Here is a 16208-nt window from a genome sequence, read left to right as displayed (position 1 = left end):
AGAGGATACAGTACGCAAAGACGGACTCCGAGGTCATCGCCAAGGTGAAAGGCACGTACGGCGACAAGGACAAGAAGAAGGACAAGAAGAAGAAACCGCAGGAGCCGCCAGCCAGCCTACTAAAGAAACCAGCAGGGGTGAGTGGCGTTTGTGTGTACAACGTGTGGTTTGATGTCTTTAAGTAGACATGAACACAACAGTGGCTTTGTAAGTTATGATTGGATACTTAAAGTTCTCATGTACAGATTAATACTGTTAATTTTTCAAAGCAAGATCTTTGAATCCATTTTCCTCCCTTGAGTCGGCCATTAGTCTCTCTTCATGTCACTCCTCTATTAAACTTTTACGGTTTCAATACAGTGAAACACTCAGTTTTGTCCTCGTATCACGGTTGAATACTAAGAGATATTCGGTATCAGATCGGTACTCGGGTAATGGGAACAATGGGGGGAAAAATGGGAAAAGTTATCAGTTGCATCGGTTTCTTTCATAAACTTCTTTAGATATGAATCTGTATGAGTGAACATGTCTGCCTAGGACAGAATGTTTGAGGTCCTTTTTAGAAAAATTATCTTCATTACAAACTGTAGTTTGACCACCAGAGAGCACTAACAAGGTTATTTTCACTCTGGAAAATATCTCGCATGTCAGGTTCACAATTCTTTCATGACTAAATTAAACATTAGCTAATCCATCATTTTCAGATGCTTAAAACTCATAAATATCTGTATGTGCCTCAAAAATCAAGTTATAATCTTGCAAAAAAAACCTTTACACGCCTTTTTCCATGCAATTAACTTGTAAGTAAATATATATTTTCGAACTGTAATATTTTGCAAATAAAGGCATCAACCAATCACGTTGCGCGTACACTGTATTGTACAACAACACAGAGGCTCTGTGGTCCAAACAAAGATGGCAAACTTTAAATTTCTCTTTCAACCTTTAAAAGGCAGCACAGACCAGATCCACACCTTCTGTTCCTTCCTTTTCACAATAAAAGCCCTAGACACAAACACTGTGCAACTGTTCAAACGGAACTCAACATTTTGCTAAAAGGAAACTCAATAAAATATCTAACAGTAGTTTAGGCTTTACAACAGTTTACCTCAGACAGACAGGACATGGGTATCTGGTCCTCTGCCTGTGCAAATCTATTCAAACCTTTTACTAGAATGTGTTGCAACTTTTCTCAATTTCACTTAGCTGCTGGCACGAATTGTTTTAATGCAAAAATACACTCCTGTGAATATCTGGTAATTTCTTGATGTTTATTTGTAAAGGCCTTAATGCTTTTGCTTGGAAAATGTTGATTGTTACTTGTAATAGTGTATTTGTACACTGTTATATTACTACATTTGATTAAGTGAAAGATCAGAGTACTTATTCAACCACTGCAAATATGAAATAAGTTACATCTGAAAATTATAAACATGATTTTATGATTCAAAAAGATGTATTTACCGCGCTTTCTTTTTAGGAAGTAAGCAATGCAATGTATTCACAGGAAATAAAAACTTCAATATTATAGAAAAACCTTTAACTGTAATACTAGTAATACACCAAACACTGTCTCACAGCTACTTAAAGTCACATTAAAAAACTTAATCAGCCCTCCACCCACAAGACGCCACTTCTGCTTCCTCCTCCGCTCAGAGTTGATGAATTTTGGATCACTGAACTTCACACATTACTGTCATTTAACAGGAAGACTGATGACTGTAATAAAAAACAAAACGGCGGAGGAAAAGAAACGGCTGGAAAAATATTCCCCAAAACTCCTTATTTCTCATGATTTGTGAATTTTATGGGCGTGTGATTTTTAAATATGTCAGTAAGTAGAAGCAGAGGAGAGAGGCGGCTCATCAGTCGGCCTGGTTAACATGAGAGAACAGTCAATCTGACACACACACACACACACACACACACACACACACACACACACACACACACACACACACACACACACTCTGTAGCTCTAACAGAGGTTTCAAACAGGAAATGGTTTGTTGGAGGAGTCAGAGCTTTGGACCGACGCGTCTCTATAATAACTTTCTGATGATAATAACGGAGGCTGTCAACAGTTATTCACGTTAATAAATAACGTCACTTCTGTTCTTGCTCACTGTTATTTGTGTTTTCTTTTTTAGCAGGGATCAGCAGCACCTGTTCACTCCAATGCAGTCCAGGTAAGACTTCAGTTGGCTGCAATATGAAACCTCACCACTAGATGCCACCAAATCATTAACACTGTGCCTTTTTAAAATCTAGCTGAACATTTTTTACTTATTGATACTATAAGAAAATGCATTTTGTTGCAACTTAAAATCTTTTCACATTATTTTGCTGCCTTTTATTCATCTAAACTTTAATACTTAAAGCCTTGTAAAAACGATCATCTGCGTATAAGCATTGATTAGACAAAGCTTTTGTACAGTAAAGGACAGTAAGGTGAATATATACGTGCTCTTCTTTTATTTATATATATATATATATATATATATATATAAATAAATAAATAAATGATGATGATAGCGTTTGTGGTGTATTGATCTCTGCTGTCTCCTCAGGTTCCGGACAATCCACCAAACTACATCCTGTTCCTCAATAACCTTCCTGAAGAGACCAATGAGATGATGCTCTCCATGCTGTTCAACCAGTGAGTCCACAGTCAGCACGTTTATCTTCACATTCTTAACAGAAAACATGTGTTGACAGAGTTTTAACTGTTTTTGTTTTTAATTCTCTGCAGGTTTCCTGGTTTCAAAGAGGTGCGGCTCGTCCCGGGGAAACACGACATCTCCTTCGTGGAGTTTGAGAGCGAGACGCAGGCGGGCGTGGCCAAAGACGCGCTGCAGGGCTTCAGAATCACGGCGACCTGCGCCATGAAGATCACGTACGCCAAGAAGTAGTCCCAACGCCGGAGACACAAAGAGACTCTGAGTCGGAGGACGCTCCCTGGATTTCCGTTGTGTTCCCGGATCTTTTTGATTTTTGTAAATGATACCGAGCTTCTTCTTCTTTTTTTTTTGTTGTTGTTACTTTTGGTTTTGGTAAAATTCTCTGACGTCATTCATGAGTTGGAGCGAATAATCCCTGGCCTATATTTTGTTTTGTAAAATAAAAGTCTTTTACATTATTGTTGCCACAGATGTGAGTTTTAATCCTGGATTTTCAGGAACAGATGTGAGTTTAATACCAAACTTCTGGTATAATAATAAATTATAATACTTTATCTTTAGTGTTCTGAAGTCTTTAAGGGCTGGAAGTAAACTATACTTGAATTATTGTCAACAAATCCCATTGCAATACTTTCTGACTTCCTGTTTGTTGCTCTCTGCTCCAAGCCCATTGGTTCCTACTAAAGACGTTAATATTTGAAGACCTATATTTATAGTTTATTTCTTTTTTTTAAAAGGTCCAGTAATTGCCTTAAACAGCTGGTCACTGTAGTTTTTATCAAACAGGAGGAAATGGAGCATTTGTCAGGGACTATTTTCAGTGGCAGATGAATCCACATTTGGTGTTCCAGTGAGTATCTGTGGCAGCAGGACGGTGTGTGCGGGTCATTGATACGATTAAATGGAGCTCTATGGAACAGAGGAAGAAGATGCATCATGCTTTGATACACACACACAACACATCACCGTTTATTAGATAAATCTGGAATATTACCAGACTATATTTAACATGGCTGTCCTCTAATGTAGCTAGTTAAGGGAAATTTGAGGCATGTAAATCCGTGATTTTAAATAAATATTATGGAGCATGAGTGTTTTAATTTGAAGTTGTTTTTTTTTAGTGGGATGCTTATCTTCTAGTGTTAATTAAAACATTGATTTATTATTATTCTGTGTCATAAATTCAGCTTTAATACACTCTTTTATCGTAATCTTTTATAGTAATCCAATATATAACCTTTATAAGTGTTTTTTTTTCCTTTAAGGAACATCTTAAACACTTAAACTCTCTAAATCTTAAAAAAAAACTTTTAGAGCTGAGATGCTGCACTTCTTTCTACATGTTATCCATCCATCGGTCGAAGGCCTTCTCCAAGTCCACAAAACACATGTAGACTGAATGAGCAAACTCCCATGCACCCTCCAACAGACTTGCAAGGGTAAAGAGTTAGTCCGCTGTTCCACGTCCAGGACGGAATCCGCATTGCTCCTCCTGAATCTGAGGTTCGACAATCGGACGGAGCCTCCTTTCCAGCACCCTGGAGTAACCCTTCCCGGGGAGGCTGAGCAGTGTGATATCCCTATAATTGGAGCACACTCTCCGGTCCCCCTTTTTGAAAATGGGAACCACCACCCCGGTCTGCCACTCCACAGGCACTGTACCCGACTTCCACGCGACAGTGAAGAGACGTGTCAACCAAGACAGCCCAACAATGTCCAGAGCCTTTAGCATCTCCGGTCGAATCTCATCCACTCCTGGCGCTTTGCCGCTGAAGAGCTTTTTAACTACCTCAACGACCTCCGCCAGGCATATGGACGAGACTTCCCCTGAGTCTTCAGACTCTGCCTCTTCCACAGAGGACGTGTTGGTCGGGTTCAGGAGTTCATCAAAGTGTTCTTTCCACCGCTCGACAATATCCCCAGTCCGGGTCTGCAGTTCTCCCCCCCCTGCTGAGCACAGCCTGAGAAAAGCCCTGCTTCCCCTTTCTGAGTCATCTCACGGTTTGCCAGAACTTCCTTGAGGCCATTCGAAAGTCCTTCTCCATGGCCTCGCCGAACTCCTCCCTCCTACATGTTATGAGTGACTATAATCATTCATAAACAAGAGAATACTCACTTCTTAATAGTCACATTTCCTCCTCCAGCTGTCATTGATCTGTGTAAGTCGCTTTGGATAAAAGCGTCTGCTAAATGACTGTAATGTAATGTAATGTAATGTAATGTGTAATTTCAACAGTTTCCCATCATTCATGTAGCCGGCAGGGTGAGAACCACATTTCACCGTGTCGAGAGACGGCAACACGTTTTTTTTTTCCCTCTTCTATATATACGACCCGAGGGGATTTATTGATCAGTCGGCACATCAGGACTTTGTGAAATTGCAACAGCAGACGTTTATGGGATGCGGGAGAAGAAGAGGAGGTTATTTACTGGTGGGTGTCCTCACAGTGATGGGAGAGCTGCTGGTCATGGCTGAGTGACCTGATGGGACGATAAGACCTGGAGATTGAAAACTTATCTTTTCAAGGGGAGGATTCACATATTCAGGTTATCAGCTCGCACAGTGACTCGTTATTATTTACTCTAGATCTTCTTCATCGCCAGTGTTTTGGTTCATTTTGAAAAAAGAAATAAAGTTAAATGAAATCTTAAATACGTAATAATGAAAAGCCAAATTATGGTTTTTAGTATGTACTGCATTGTCTTTTGCAAGTGCCTTCATCATTTGAAGTGTTAATAGTAAAAATAAATGTAATTTCAAGCTGTTTAACAAGCAGAGGAGCAGCTGACTGCTGTTATTCACTCGTCCTACATACCTGTCTGATCTCCATTTATAATTCAGGTTAGCATAAAATACAATCATTTTGTTGCCGCAGAAAAAAACAAAACATTAAATTAATATAAATCAACAGAATTTTAAATATTTTTTTGACAGTTTCTTTTCAGTATTCATCTCAATTTAAATATTATATTTTTTCCTGCCTACTGATGGATGATGACTTACATGATGTGACACTAAATGGAAATGCATTAGGAGACCGCAAAACAGGAGAAGTGTCAACAAACTGAGCCTCTTTTGTCCTCTAATAAATCCGTTAGCGCAGGTCATTAAGTAAAGTGATGTTGAAACAACCTTGCAGAGCCTCCTGCTCTGATATTTACCTAACTGTTCTACGTTCCTGTCTGACCTCAAATGTACAATTCAGGTCAGCATGGCAACACATAGAATAATGTAAGAAATTGTGAGGGTGTTAATGAAAGCAGTACATTTACTCAATTACAGATTTGAGCTACTTTACTTGAGTATTTCTCATGTTGACAATCAATCAAGTAAGACTACTATAAAATCAGACAATCTTTTTGCAACCAGAGGAGTCGCCCCCTGATGGCCATTAGAGAGAATGCAAGTTTAAGTGGCTTTTCTTTTCAGGAGCTTTTCTTTCATCTATGAATTGTGTAAAACATATTGACAAAATGGCATTCAGAGTCTATAATGATGTCCTCAATGTGCTATATTTTGTTCGACCAAATGTCAGAACGTTTAAATATTATATTTACTGAGATAAATGACAGAACAGCAAATCGTCACATATGAGAAGCTTGAAGCAGAGAATGTTTTGGCAATTCTTTGCTTGACAAATGACTGAAACGATTAATCGATTATCAAAAGAGTGTTCTTAATCCACAAGCAGCTCTAATAAACATGTCATAATGTAAAAGGGTGAATTTATTTCCTCAAACTCTCCTCTTGGACAGCTGCAGACAATCTTTTTGCAACCAGAGGAGTCGCCCCCTGATGGCCATTAGAGAGAATGCAAGTTTAAGTGGCTTTTCTTTTCAGAACCGTTTTTTTAATCAAATATACGTCAAAGTGATTCTTCCAAGATAAGCAGCAGACGTTATTTTATCGGCTTGACGTGCTCTGTTCATCATTAAACCAATAAATAACTATTTTGTCAGTTTCTATCCATTTAAAGCCAAAAGCATACCCTGCTTCATGGTCTATTTGACTCTAAATGGAGCATCATTTACTAAATGAACATCATGCTGTGTTGAAGAAGACTTGAAACTAGAGATTGAGACCATAAACTCATGTTTACAATGTTTACTGAGGGAATAAATCAAGAGAGAAGTAGAGTCATTTTCTCATAGACTTCTATACAACCAGAGGAGTCGCCCCCTGATGGACAGTAGAGAGAATGCAGCTTTAACACACTTCAGCATTGGCTTCACTCTTCAGAACTGGACGTTGCAAACAGGGCAGCTTCATAACAGGCTTCTTGAGAAACATAATTCCTGGAAGCCTGTTCCCTCTCTGCCTGGAAGAACTGGACATGTTGTGATATATTCCCCATGCTGACACACACACACACACACACACACACACACACACACACACACACACACACACACACACACACACACACACACCTAGAATGCATTGATTTTCTTTTAATCCTGTCCTAAGAATCATGTTTTGTACTCATGTATATATTTTATTTGTTGTATTGTCTGTTATTGTGACCTGAGCAAAATTAAATACAACAAAGAACATCTATCTACGATACGGTCCAAAACTCAACATAATTAATAATATTTTACAATTATTAGGGTATAATTAGGAAAAGAAAAGGCAGTAAATCTCCTCATTTGTGAAGTTGGAACTATGAAATATATGAAAAATGACTTAAACCATCAAAGTAGCTGCAGAATAATCAACTAATTAATTAATTAATGAACCGACACTTAAATTGTTGAGTTTAATTCATTTTCTCAAGGAATCAAGTGCGTGCACGCGCGCCTGTCCGTGCGTGTTGGGTCGCAAGACGTCGTGAACGCGCCTCGCGGTCTGGCTGTCATTCAGTGGATCAGAGCTCGTGGAGAAAGCAGCTTCAGGTCTGTGTCATCAAATATTACCTCCTTTATTTAAATGTCACCTCTGTGTTCAGACTGCAGTCATTAAACACCTGGTTTCATTTATGTAAAGGGATCCTGTTTAATGTCAGATGGAGATTCTTTAGTGTTTTAAAAACCTGAATGTCAGATTTTACATTTCACACATTGAAAACTTTGTTATTTGTTCTTCACACAGTCACAAATATTGAATGTACAACATTATTGAAATGATGTTTGCAGCTGGTTGCTCTGCTGCAGATCAGTCACCTCTCTCATGTGTTTATTATGCTTTTTTTTATTTTAATTTCTCATTAATCCAGAAGTGTCTCACTTGACTTGTTATTGATATTGCCAACAATCAAGGTCTCATTTGACTCTAATTCTAATATTTTTATATAACTGTATATTGATGTAAAGTTTGTAATGTTTCTTTTTCATTAACTACTTTTATACACACAGAGAGAACACAAACGTCCATGAGTAAAAAAAAAAAACATATTTCATTATCATCGTTATTATTATCATTATCATTATCATTATATTCGGCAAGTTGACAGTCTCAATTATACAGGTAAATACTGTAATTATGAATCGAGCAATAACAGCTAAATGTTCATAATTTGTAATTACCAGTTATGATACAGAGTGCTGCCTTCCATCATTTAAACATCATTGGAGACAAGTGAAGACTTAGCTGAAGCGTCTGTTTGACTGATTTAAGTAAATGTATTTCCAATTACCAGGTTATCTAATAAACAGATGCATCTAAAAACATATTAGAGCGGCAACTGATGTTTTCATTATGAATCTGCCTGATGAATTATGGATATGTTCTTGACTAATTGATCAGTTTAAGCTATGAATTGTGTAAAACATAGTGAAAAAATGGCATTCAGAATCTATAATGATGTCATCAATGTGCTATATTTTGTTCGACCAAATGTCAGAACGTTTAAATATTATATTTACTGAGATAAATGACACAGAACGGCAAATCGTCGAATATGAGAAGCTTGAACCAGAGAATGTTTTTGCAATTTTTTGTTTGACAAATGACTGAGACGATTAATCGATTATCAAAAGAGTGTTATTAATCCACAAGCAGCTCTTATATACGTGTCATAATGAAAAAGGGTGAATTTATTTCCCCAAACTCTCCTCTTGGACTGCTGCAAACGATGACTCCCAGTGGTGCAAAGTAACTAAATACATTTACTCAAGTACTGTACAAATATGAGGTACTTACGCTTGACTAGAGTCCTTTCTTTTTCTGCAACTTTATACTTCTATGTCTATATATATTTATATGAAAGCTTTAGTAACTTTAGAGATGAAGATATATTTCTCAAGTTTATACAGGTCTTCAATTAATCAATTCGTCAATTGACAAAAAAAATTGCTTTTGTAAAAACGTCAAAATGTTTCCAGCTTCGCAAATGTGTATCTCTTCCTTTTAAAGGTCCCACATTGTATAAATGGATATGTTCATCTTTTGGTTATAAAACAGGTCGAGGTGAAACATAAATACTGTGAAAGTATCAAAAAGCTCAATCCATGTAGAGATACACAAAGCCCTTATTCAGTCACTGTGCCTTTAAACGAGCCCTCAGGATCTCTGTATGGTTGTGATGTCACAGCTATAGAGAGGTGAGGCCCCTCCCCTTTTGGTGTCCACCATGGTACAATTTTTGGGAAGAAATAACAGTCAACAGCAAAAGCATTTCCTACTTTTTTCAACTGTGATTAATGGAGAAAATACTTAGTAGATGAATCAGTAATGAAAGTAATCAATAGTTCATAATGAGCTCTAACAACAACAACAACAGTAAAATTCTACTTATATAATAATGAATGAGTAATAATAATCCAAATATATAATAGTATAACAGTCACAGGGGACATTTTTATACTTATATGCTATATATTTATTTATTGAGGTAGTAGTACTTTTACTGAAGTAAAACATCTAAATACTTCCTCCACCTCTGTTAACTAGCTGTCCTTTAATTTAAAACAATGACCAGTGATGAGAACAAACGCTCTGATGAACAACAACAGAGTATTAAGTAGTATAGAGCTCTGGTGTCGGGGCTCTGAAAGAGTTTTTCAGACGTCTGAGCCGAGACGTAACATTCCTCGACCGGCGGACAAATCTAACAAGTAGACAACATGAACTCTGTAACCTAGCAACGGCAAAACTATGAAAATGATGCATCAAAAACTCAGATGTAACATCTGTAAAGTTGCACTGAACGGCCAAACAGATGTCAAACACTAACTCTAGTGTTGGTACTGTATGTGTGTGTGAGAGGCCGGAGATACACTGGTGACCTGTCCAGGAAGTGTACTTTCACGCAGTGCATGCTGGGATAGACTACAGTGTCCCGATGTATCTTCTTCCTCTGAGCCATAGAGCTCCATTTAAAAACCCATCAGTGAGCCTCACTGTTGTTCCTTCATCACCATGAACACAAATACTCACCAGAGCACCAAATGTGGATTCATCCGCCGCTGAAAATAGTCCCAAACAAATGCACTATTTCCTCCAGTTTGTTTGATAAAAAAAAATACAGTCCAGCTGTTTTAGGAAATCATTTTTAAAGATGAAACTATATATTTGTGTTTTTATGTATTGATTGATGTATTGAAGGGCTAACACACTGTTGGTTTTGATCTTTTCATGGGATTTGTTGACAGTAAGAAGACGTAGGTGTTGACGGGTTCTTCCAAATGTTTCTTTAGTAAATCTTCATCCTACTTCTTGTTTTTCTTTCTGTCCATATATTGAGTCATTTGACAACCAAGTGTCTGCTGATAAACTTAATTAGAGACCACCTTGGGATCACATTCACATCACACACCGCCAGACAAAATCGGACCAGTGGCGTAAATTTCGTCTTCGTCCAAGTTGAATTACAAACGTCAAAATGTCTCTGATTGGTCTAAATGCGAGCTACAGCTACAGCTCAAAGCTAGGAGATGGTGCTCCCAATAAGATGGAAAATATATTAAGTTTGTAAACAACAGTTAACTAAACTAATCTCCCCACACTGTCCTTTATAATCTACTCTTCTAGATCAGTGAAGCAGATAATACATAGCTTATTGAGGATTTCTCCACCATGGTTGCTCAAAAGTTAAGATTGGAACTTCATTCTTGATCTTGAAACACTAGTTGACAAATGTAAAGGTCCATTTAGTATTTAGTTCTGGGGCTTCAGTTTTATCACATGATTTCTTGTGCAATCAACTGTGCAATAATAACATTATTCTTTATTATTATATTCCTTTATTGATCCCCATGGGGGAAATTCGGGTGTTGCAGCAGCTCAACTACATAGAAACAGATAATAAATACAACATATTATACAATAAAATAAAAATAGAATAAAAATAAAAATGTACAGTATTCTGTCTGTTTATATAATATTTTATTTTAGTTATTGTGGATTTTTAAAGTTTTACTATTTATTATTCTTTACTGTGTGATTACTTATTTATAATACTTGTTTTGATCTTGTATTTGTTTTACTTATTCCTCTTGTTTGCACTATCCTCTCTGCTGCTGTAATCCTGCAAACGTCCCCGCTGTGGGACTAATAAAGGATTATCTTATCTTATCTTATCTTATCTTAGCAGAAACTCAACTCTTAAAGAAGTTCTCTGATGAAGAGCTTATGTATAAACATTGTGGTCAGACTGTTTTTATGATTTCACAGTGATCATAACCTTCCTACCTGAGCATGTTGACCTGACCCGTAAAAGATGGACGACCCGACCAACCGCAGCTCGACCCTGACGGACTACTTCCTGTCCAGCGTCAGCCCGGACTACGAGATTCCTCCGGACGACATCCCGGACACCACGCAGGGCCGGGCCTTCTTCGTGGCCACCATCGTCATCGCCTTGGTCCTGGTGGGCATCATGTTGGTGTGCGGCGTGGGGAACTGTCTGTTCATCGCCAGCCTCGCCCGCTACAAGCAGCTCCGCAACCTCACCAACCTGCTGATCGCCAACCTGGCGGTGTCGGACGTGCTGGTGGCGGCCGTGTGCTGCCCCTTCCTGCTGGACTACTACGTGGTGAAGCAGCTGTCGTGGGATCACGGCCTGCTGCTCTGCGCCTCCACCAACTACCTGCGCACCGTCTCCCTCTACGTGTCCACCAACGCACTGCTGGCCATCGCTGTGGACAGGTGAGTCCAGCTGTGACCTTCATCAAAACACAGTTCAGTCATTGGTTTTTAACAAGTCCATTAAGGGGGTTTTGGTTTAGTTTGCAAGATATATTAAATATTTACTTTTTTAAAGATTTAAATGTGATCTAGTGGAGGATTAGATCACGGGATGAGGAACAAGTGATCTGGTTTGGGTTTTTACAAAGTTTGAGCTGCAGAGGCAAAACATTTGTATAACATTTGTATGAACATAACATTTATTTATTTTGTGCATCAGTTTATTCACCACTCCAGTTTAATCTTTACCAGAATTAGTACTCCTTACTGTTTACCTTTCATTGGTTGGCAAATTCTGTTTAAAGCTTTTCATGACTCCTATTGCAAATTTCCCCGCTGCGGGACTAATAAAGGATTATCTTATCTTATCTTATCTTATCTCTATTGTACAACTGAAAACAAATTGAGACTTGAGTCATTCTAATATCACCTCTCGGTTGATCGTGAGCAATTTTATGGCTTTCGGCACAACAGCAACATGCTAAGTTTAAATGGCTGTAACTTAGTGGTCAAGTGTCTAGAATTGGTACAATTTTGCATGTTTTTATTAAATGCTTTTCCAGTTAAATCATCTGAGAAGAAAGATGGAGGATTAACTAACAAGCCCAACGAATTAAACATATAAAAATGTTGTTTATCTAGAACGACACATAGAAACGTTTTCTGGTTTGACTCCAATAATAAATGTAATATATATATAATAAATAAATCTGTTTTATGATGTGAAAATAGGTTAGGAATGTATTGGGTTTAGACAGAAGAAATATTTGGTTTTGGTTAAAGGGTAACTTTGCTATTTTTCAACCTGGAACCTGAATGTTTTTGTGCAAAAGTGACTGAAAAAAGATAAAGAAAAACATATTATTTCACTGTAGGATTCTTTCCATAATGTCGTCAGATGCTTATAACAAATAATAAAAGCACTTTTAGTGGATGTATATTGACGGTGAGCAGTTGCCCCTAGCGATGACATTACAGCCGTTGATTGAAATTGAAATTGAACCAATTTACTTTCCCTCAAAGAAAAATCTAAATTACCTCTTGGTGGTCTTCGCCATCATGGTTACAGTAATAACCGCGTGTCAAGAACTCAAGATAAAAGCAGGACGACAGGATCAGTGCAGTGATTTCATGGGAAAAAAGCTGCAAACTTACAGAGTTACAAGGTAGACAGGTGACAGAATCCGGGTAAATCCAGAACAGGGAAACAGGAACAAAGACAAATGACTGAAAGTAGTGGAAGTAGTGAGCAGTGAGAGGCTGAGGAGGGATTGAGGTGCAGGTGTGTAGATGGGTGGAGCAGTCAGGTGATGGAGAAAAGGAGGGAAAGTTCTGGACTTGGAGACAGGAAATGAACAACAGTTTTGGACTTGAAATATTGCTTTTTCACTGTTTCTGGGGACTTTATTCACCATATTCTGTATGTTCTCTTCAGCCCAGATGTCCATATATATATATATATATATATATATATATATATATATATATATATATATATATATATACAGTACCAGTCAAAAGTTTGGACACACCTTCTCATTCAACTACTTTGAAGAATGTAAAATATAAAACATATTCTGGTTTGTTGAGCATTTGTTTGTTTAACATGATTATAATAGTTTGGATGTCTTATATTAATACAATGTAGAATTTTTTTTTTTTTAAATTAAGAAAAACCATTGAATGAGAAGGTGTGTCCAAACTTTTGACTGGTACTATATATATATATATATATATATATATATATATATATATATAAAATGCATATTATACACATCATTTCATATTATATACGATGTTTCTGTATTAATATTGCTGTTGCATTAATGTGTAGGTGTTTTTTACTCCTTTAAATACTGTCTAGTTTAATCTACATCAATGCATCATATTCTATCAGATCATCATATGTTTGCAGCATATCTGTCCTGTGAGAATATCTCTAAAAAGAAAAACAGCCTTTTTCAGCTGATCCAAAAGCTGTTTGTCTCTCAAGTATTTTTACATCGTGACGCATGTTCACAGCAGTAACACAGACGGAGTGGATAACATGTGTTTCTTGACAGTCTTTCTGTCTCTCCGTGTTTTCTTTCTTGACATTTCCCACCCCCTTCCTCCTTTCCTTCCATCCTCTTTCATGTTGTAGATCAACAACACCTCCACCTCCCACCTCCCTCCCTCTCTGTGTTCGTGTGTGTTCCTCTCATCACCTCCTTCGCTTATTACTCTTGCATGTACGTGACCGCCCGCTGTGACCAGATCACATAATCAACATGTATGTGTGGGAGAACAGCCGAGGGCCGTGTTCTGGTTGGTTTGTGATAACAACCGAGACGGGAAAGCAAACCACCTCCTCCTCCTCCTCCTCCTCCTCCTCCTCCTCCTCCTCTCTGCTACTGTAGCTGCTGCCTTGCTGTTTGAAGCAAAACACAGAACACAAGGAGAGTTTTAATCCTCATTGTTAGCTGTGTTCTTCAGAATGTGCAGCTCATCTAAGCTAACTTAAGCTCTCTGTGTCGCTCCAAGGCTCGACCTTTTCAAAATAATAACCCATGTGTGAATGCAGCATAAATCCTTTAAACCTCAGCTTTAATTAATTCAACAAATCAACATGTTGGTGCGCCAACACATCGACCATTAGCCCCTTGCTAACATTAGCATGTCGCAGGCAGACTCAGTTTGGCCGAACTACAGAGCCTCATCCGTCAGAGAAACAGGAAATATTAATGATGGCTCCACATCAGACAAATCTCCGGACCTCTTGAGGACGATCTGACGAGGTGATTTACATTCCGCTGTATTAAAAGCGGCTTCTGCGTTTCCCCTAATCCATCATCGACTGACGCTCACACTTTAGGACCAGCAGCCCCACTCCATGTTTCATTCATCATGGCTGACATCCTCTCATGTATAAACAGCATCTGAAGGGAGGAAAGATGAATAATATCTGGGTATCCGGGAAGGTCAAAGTGGTTCCAGTTTTAAATCTTAAGTGTTGGAAGCTAAACATCTGGCAGTGGGTCCGATTGTGTCGTCCTCTCTGTATCGAGGGTTCAACACATCTGCATTGAATCAAATGAGACAAAGAAACATCCTCTCTTCCTGTCTGCAGGTACATGGCCATCCTCTACCCTCTGAGGCCTCGGATGAAGATCCAGACGGCGTACTGCGTGATCCTGACGGTCTGGATCGTCCCCATCCTCGTCTCCATCCCCACCGCCTACATGGCCTCCGAGATGACGTACCCGCACGTGGAAGGGCGCACCCACAAGACCTTCTGTGCCCAGATCTGGCCCGTGGACCAGCAGGTTTACTACCGCTCCTACTTCCTCCTCATCTTCGCCCTGGAGTTCTTGGGCCCCGTGACCGTCATGGCCGTGTGCTACATCCGGATCTCCAGGGAGCTGTGGTTTAAGGACGTCCCGGGTTTCCAGACGGATCAGATCCGGAAGAGGCTCCACAGGCGCCGGAGGACGGTGGTGGTGCTGATTCTGGTGCTGGTGGCCTACATCCTGTGCTGGGCGCCGTACTACGGCTTCGCCCTGCTGCGGGACTTCTACCCCACGCTCATATCCAGGGACAAGAACTCGCTGGTGGTGTTCTACATCATCGAGTGCCTCGCCATGAGCAACGGGGTCATCAACACGCTCTGCTTCATGAGCGTCCGGCACAACAACAAGCGCCTGAAGAAGGCGGGAAAGTTCCAGCTGAGGTTGGTGACGTTTGTGGCCGCCAAGTCGCTGGATGACGGGGAGGCGCCGACCTGCTCCCTCCGGGTGACGGAGGACTCGGCTCGGCTGAAGTAGAGGTCCAACATCTGACAGCTCAAACGGAATGCTGGATCTGCTGCAGCTCGACCAGGAGCAGGTCAAAGAGGCGAACATGAAGTGGGAATTTACAACCCTTATGACCCGACCAGAGACGGCGGTGCCTCCAACAGGAGGGCTGCAGGAACGAGTCCTAAAACCCTGAAATGAGGCGGCATTTTTACACTTCGGGTTCCTCCGTCTCGAAAAAAGGTCTAGGATTTACAAATGCTTTTAATGTTTTGTTCTACAACATAAAATACGTCAGCAAATATCCCTCTTGTGATTTTGGGATTTTAAAGCGTCTTAAAAAAGGCGGGTTCTGACAAGAGGCTTAATGAAACTACAAAACCTCATCACGCAGAACACCATGACGACGCTAAGCTTAGTAGTGGGGACAAGAAGTCATGTGACCGTGGTGTAGTTCCTATAAAGCCTAACGTTAGCTTTTTACTTCTGGCAAATTGCATTCATGCTTCAAAAACGTGGTCATTGGTAAAGAATATCTGGCTGAACAAAAGGGTCATAAACAGTTTGTTTGCCACAGAGCAACATGAGCAATAATCCAAAATCAAATGGAAAAATCCATTTCCTGGG

General features: G+C 39.3%; 2 protein-coding genes across 4 annotated transcripts in view; both read left to right on the top strand.

The window, feature by feature from the left end:
- The window catches only part of snrpb2 (small nuclear ribonucleoprotein polypeptide B2), a 4411-nt gene extending 1272 nt beyond the window's left edge, over nucleotides 1–3139 (top strand). For 2 of the 3 annotated variants that reach the window (XM_054603649.1, XM_054603650.1), the window contains exons 4-7: nucleotides 3–137; nucleotides 2151–2189; nucleotides 2571–2659; nucleotides 2753–3139. In XM_054603649.1, coding sequence (XP_054459624.1) covers nucleotides 3–137; nucleotides 2151–2189; nucleotides 2571–2659; nucleotides 2753–2912 — 423 coding nt within the window. In that variant the 3' untranslated portion in view covers nucleotides 2913–3139. The remainder of the gene's footprint in view (nucleotides 1–2; nucleotides 138–2150; nucleotides 2190–2570; nucleotides 2660–2752) is intronic. The other variant, XM_054603651.1, reaches the window with a different exon arrangement.
- An 8202-nt stretch (nucleotides 3140–11341) lies between these two features.
- prokr1a (prokineticin receptor 1a) lies at nucleotides 11342–15611 on the top strand. Its single transcript, XM_054605220.1, has 2 exons — nucleotides 11342–11769; nucleotides 14918–15611. Exons 1-2 carry the CDS (start codon nucleotides 11342–11344, stop codon nucleotides 15609–15611), a joined length of 1122 nt encoding a protein of 373 aa, XP_054461195.1.
- Nucleotides 15612–16208: the final 597 nt, after the last annotated feature.

The sequence above is a fragment of the Anoplopoma fimbria genome, chromosome 9, assembly GCF_027596085.1.
Source record: "Anoplopoma fimbria isolate UVic2021 breed Golden Eagle Sablefish chromosome 9, Afim_UVic_2022, whole genome shotgun sequence".
Classification (NCBI taxonomy): Eukaryota; Metazoa; Chordata; class Actinopteri; order Perciformes; family Anoplopomatidae; genus Anoplopoma; species Anoplopoma fimbria.
Note: the sequence above shows the minus strand (reverse complement) of the source record. Positions and strands in the feature narration are given on the sequence as shown.

What these genes read in the sequence shown, in the direction of transcription:
- prokr1a (XM_054605220.1), top strand. Translation starts at nt 11,342, where the DNA reads ATGGACGACCCGACCAACCGCAGCTCGACCCTGACGGACTACTTCCTG. An exon ending in CTGGCCATCGCTGTGGACAG is followed by an intron (nt 11,770 to 14,917) that starts GTGAGTCCAGCT and finishes TCCTGTCTGCAG; the next exon opens with GTACATGGCCATCCTCTACC.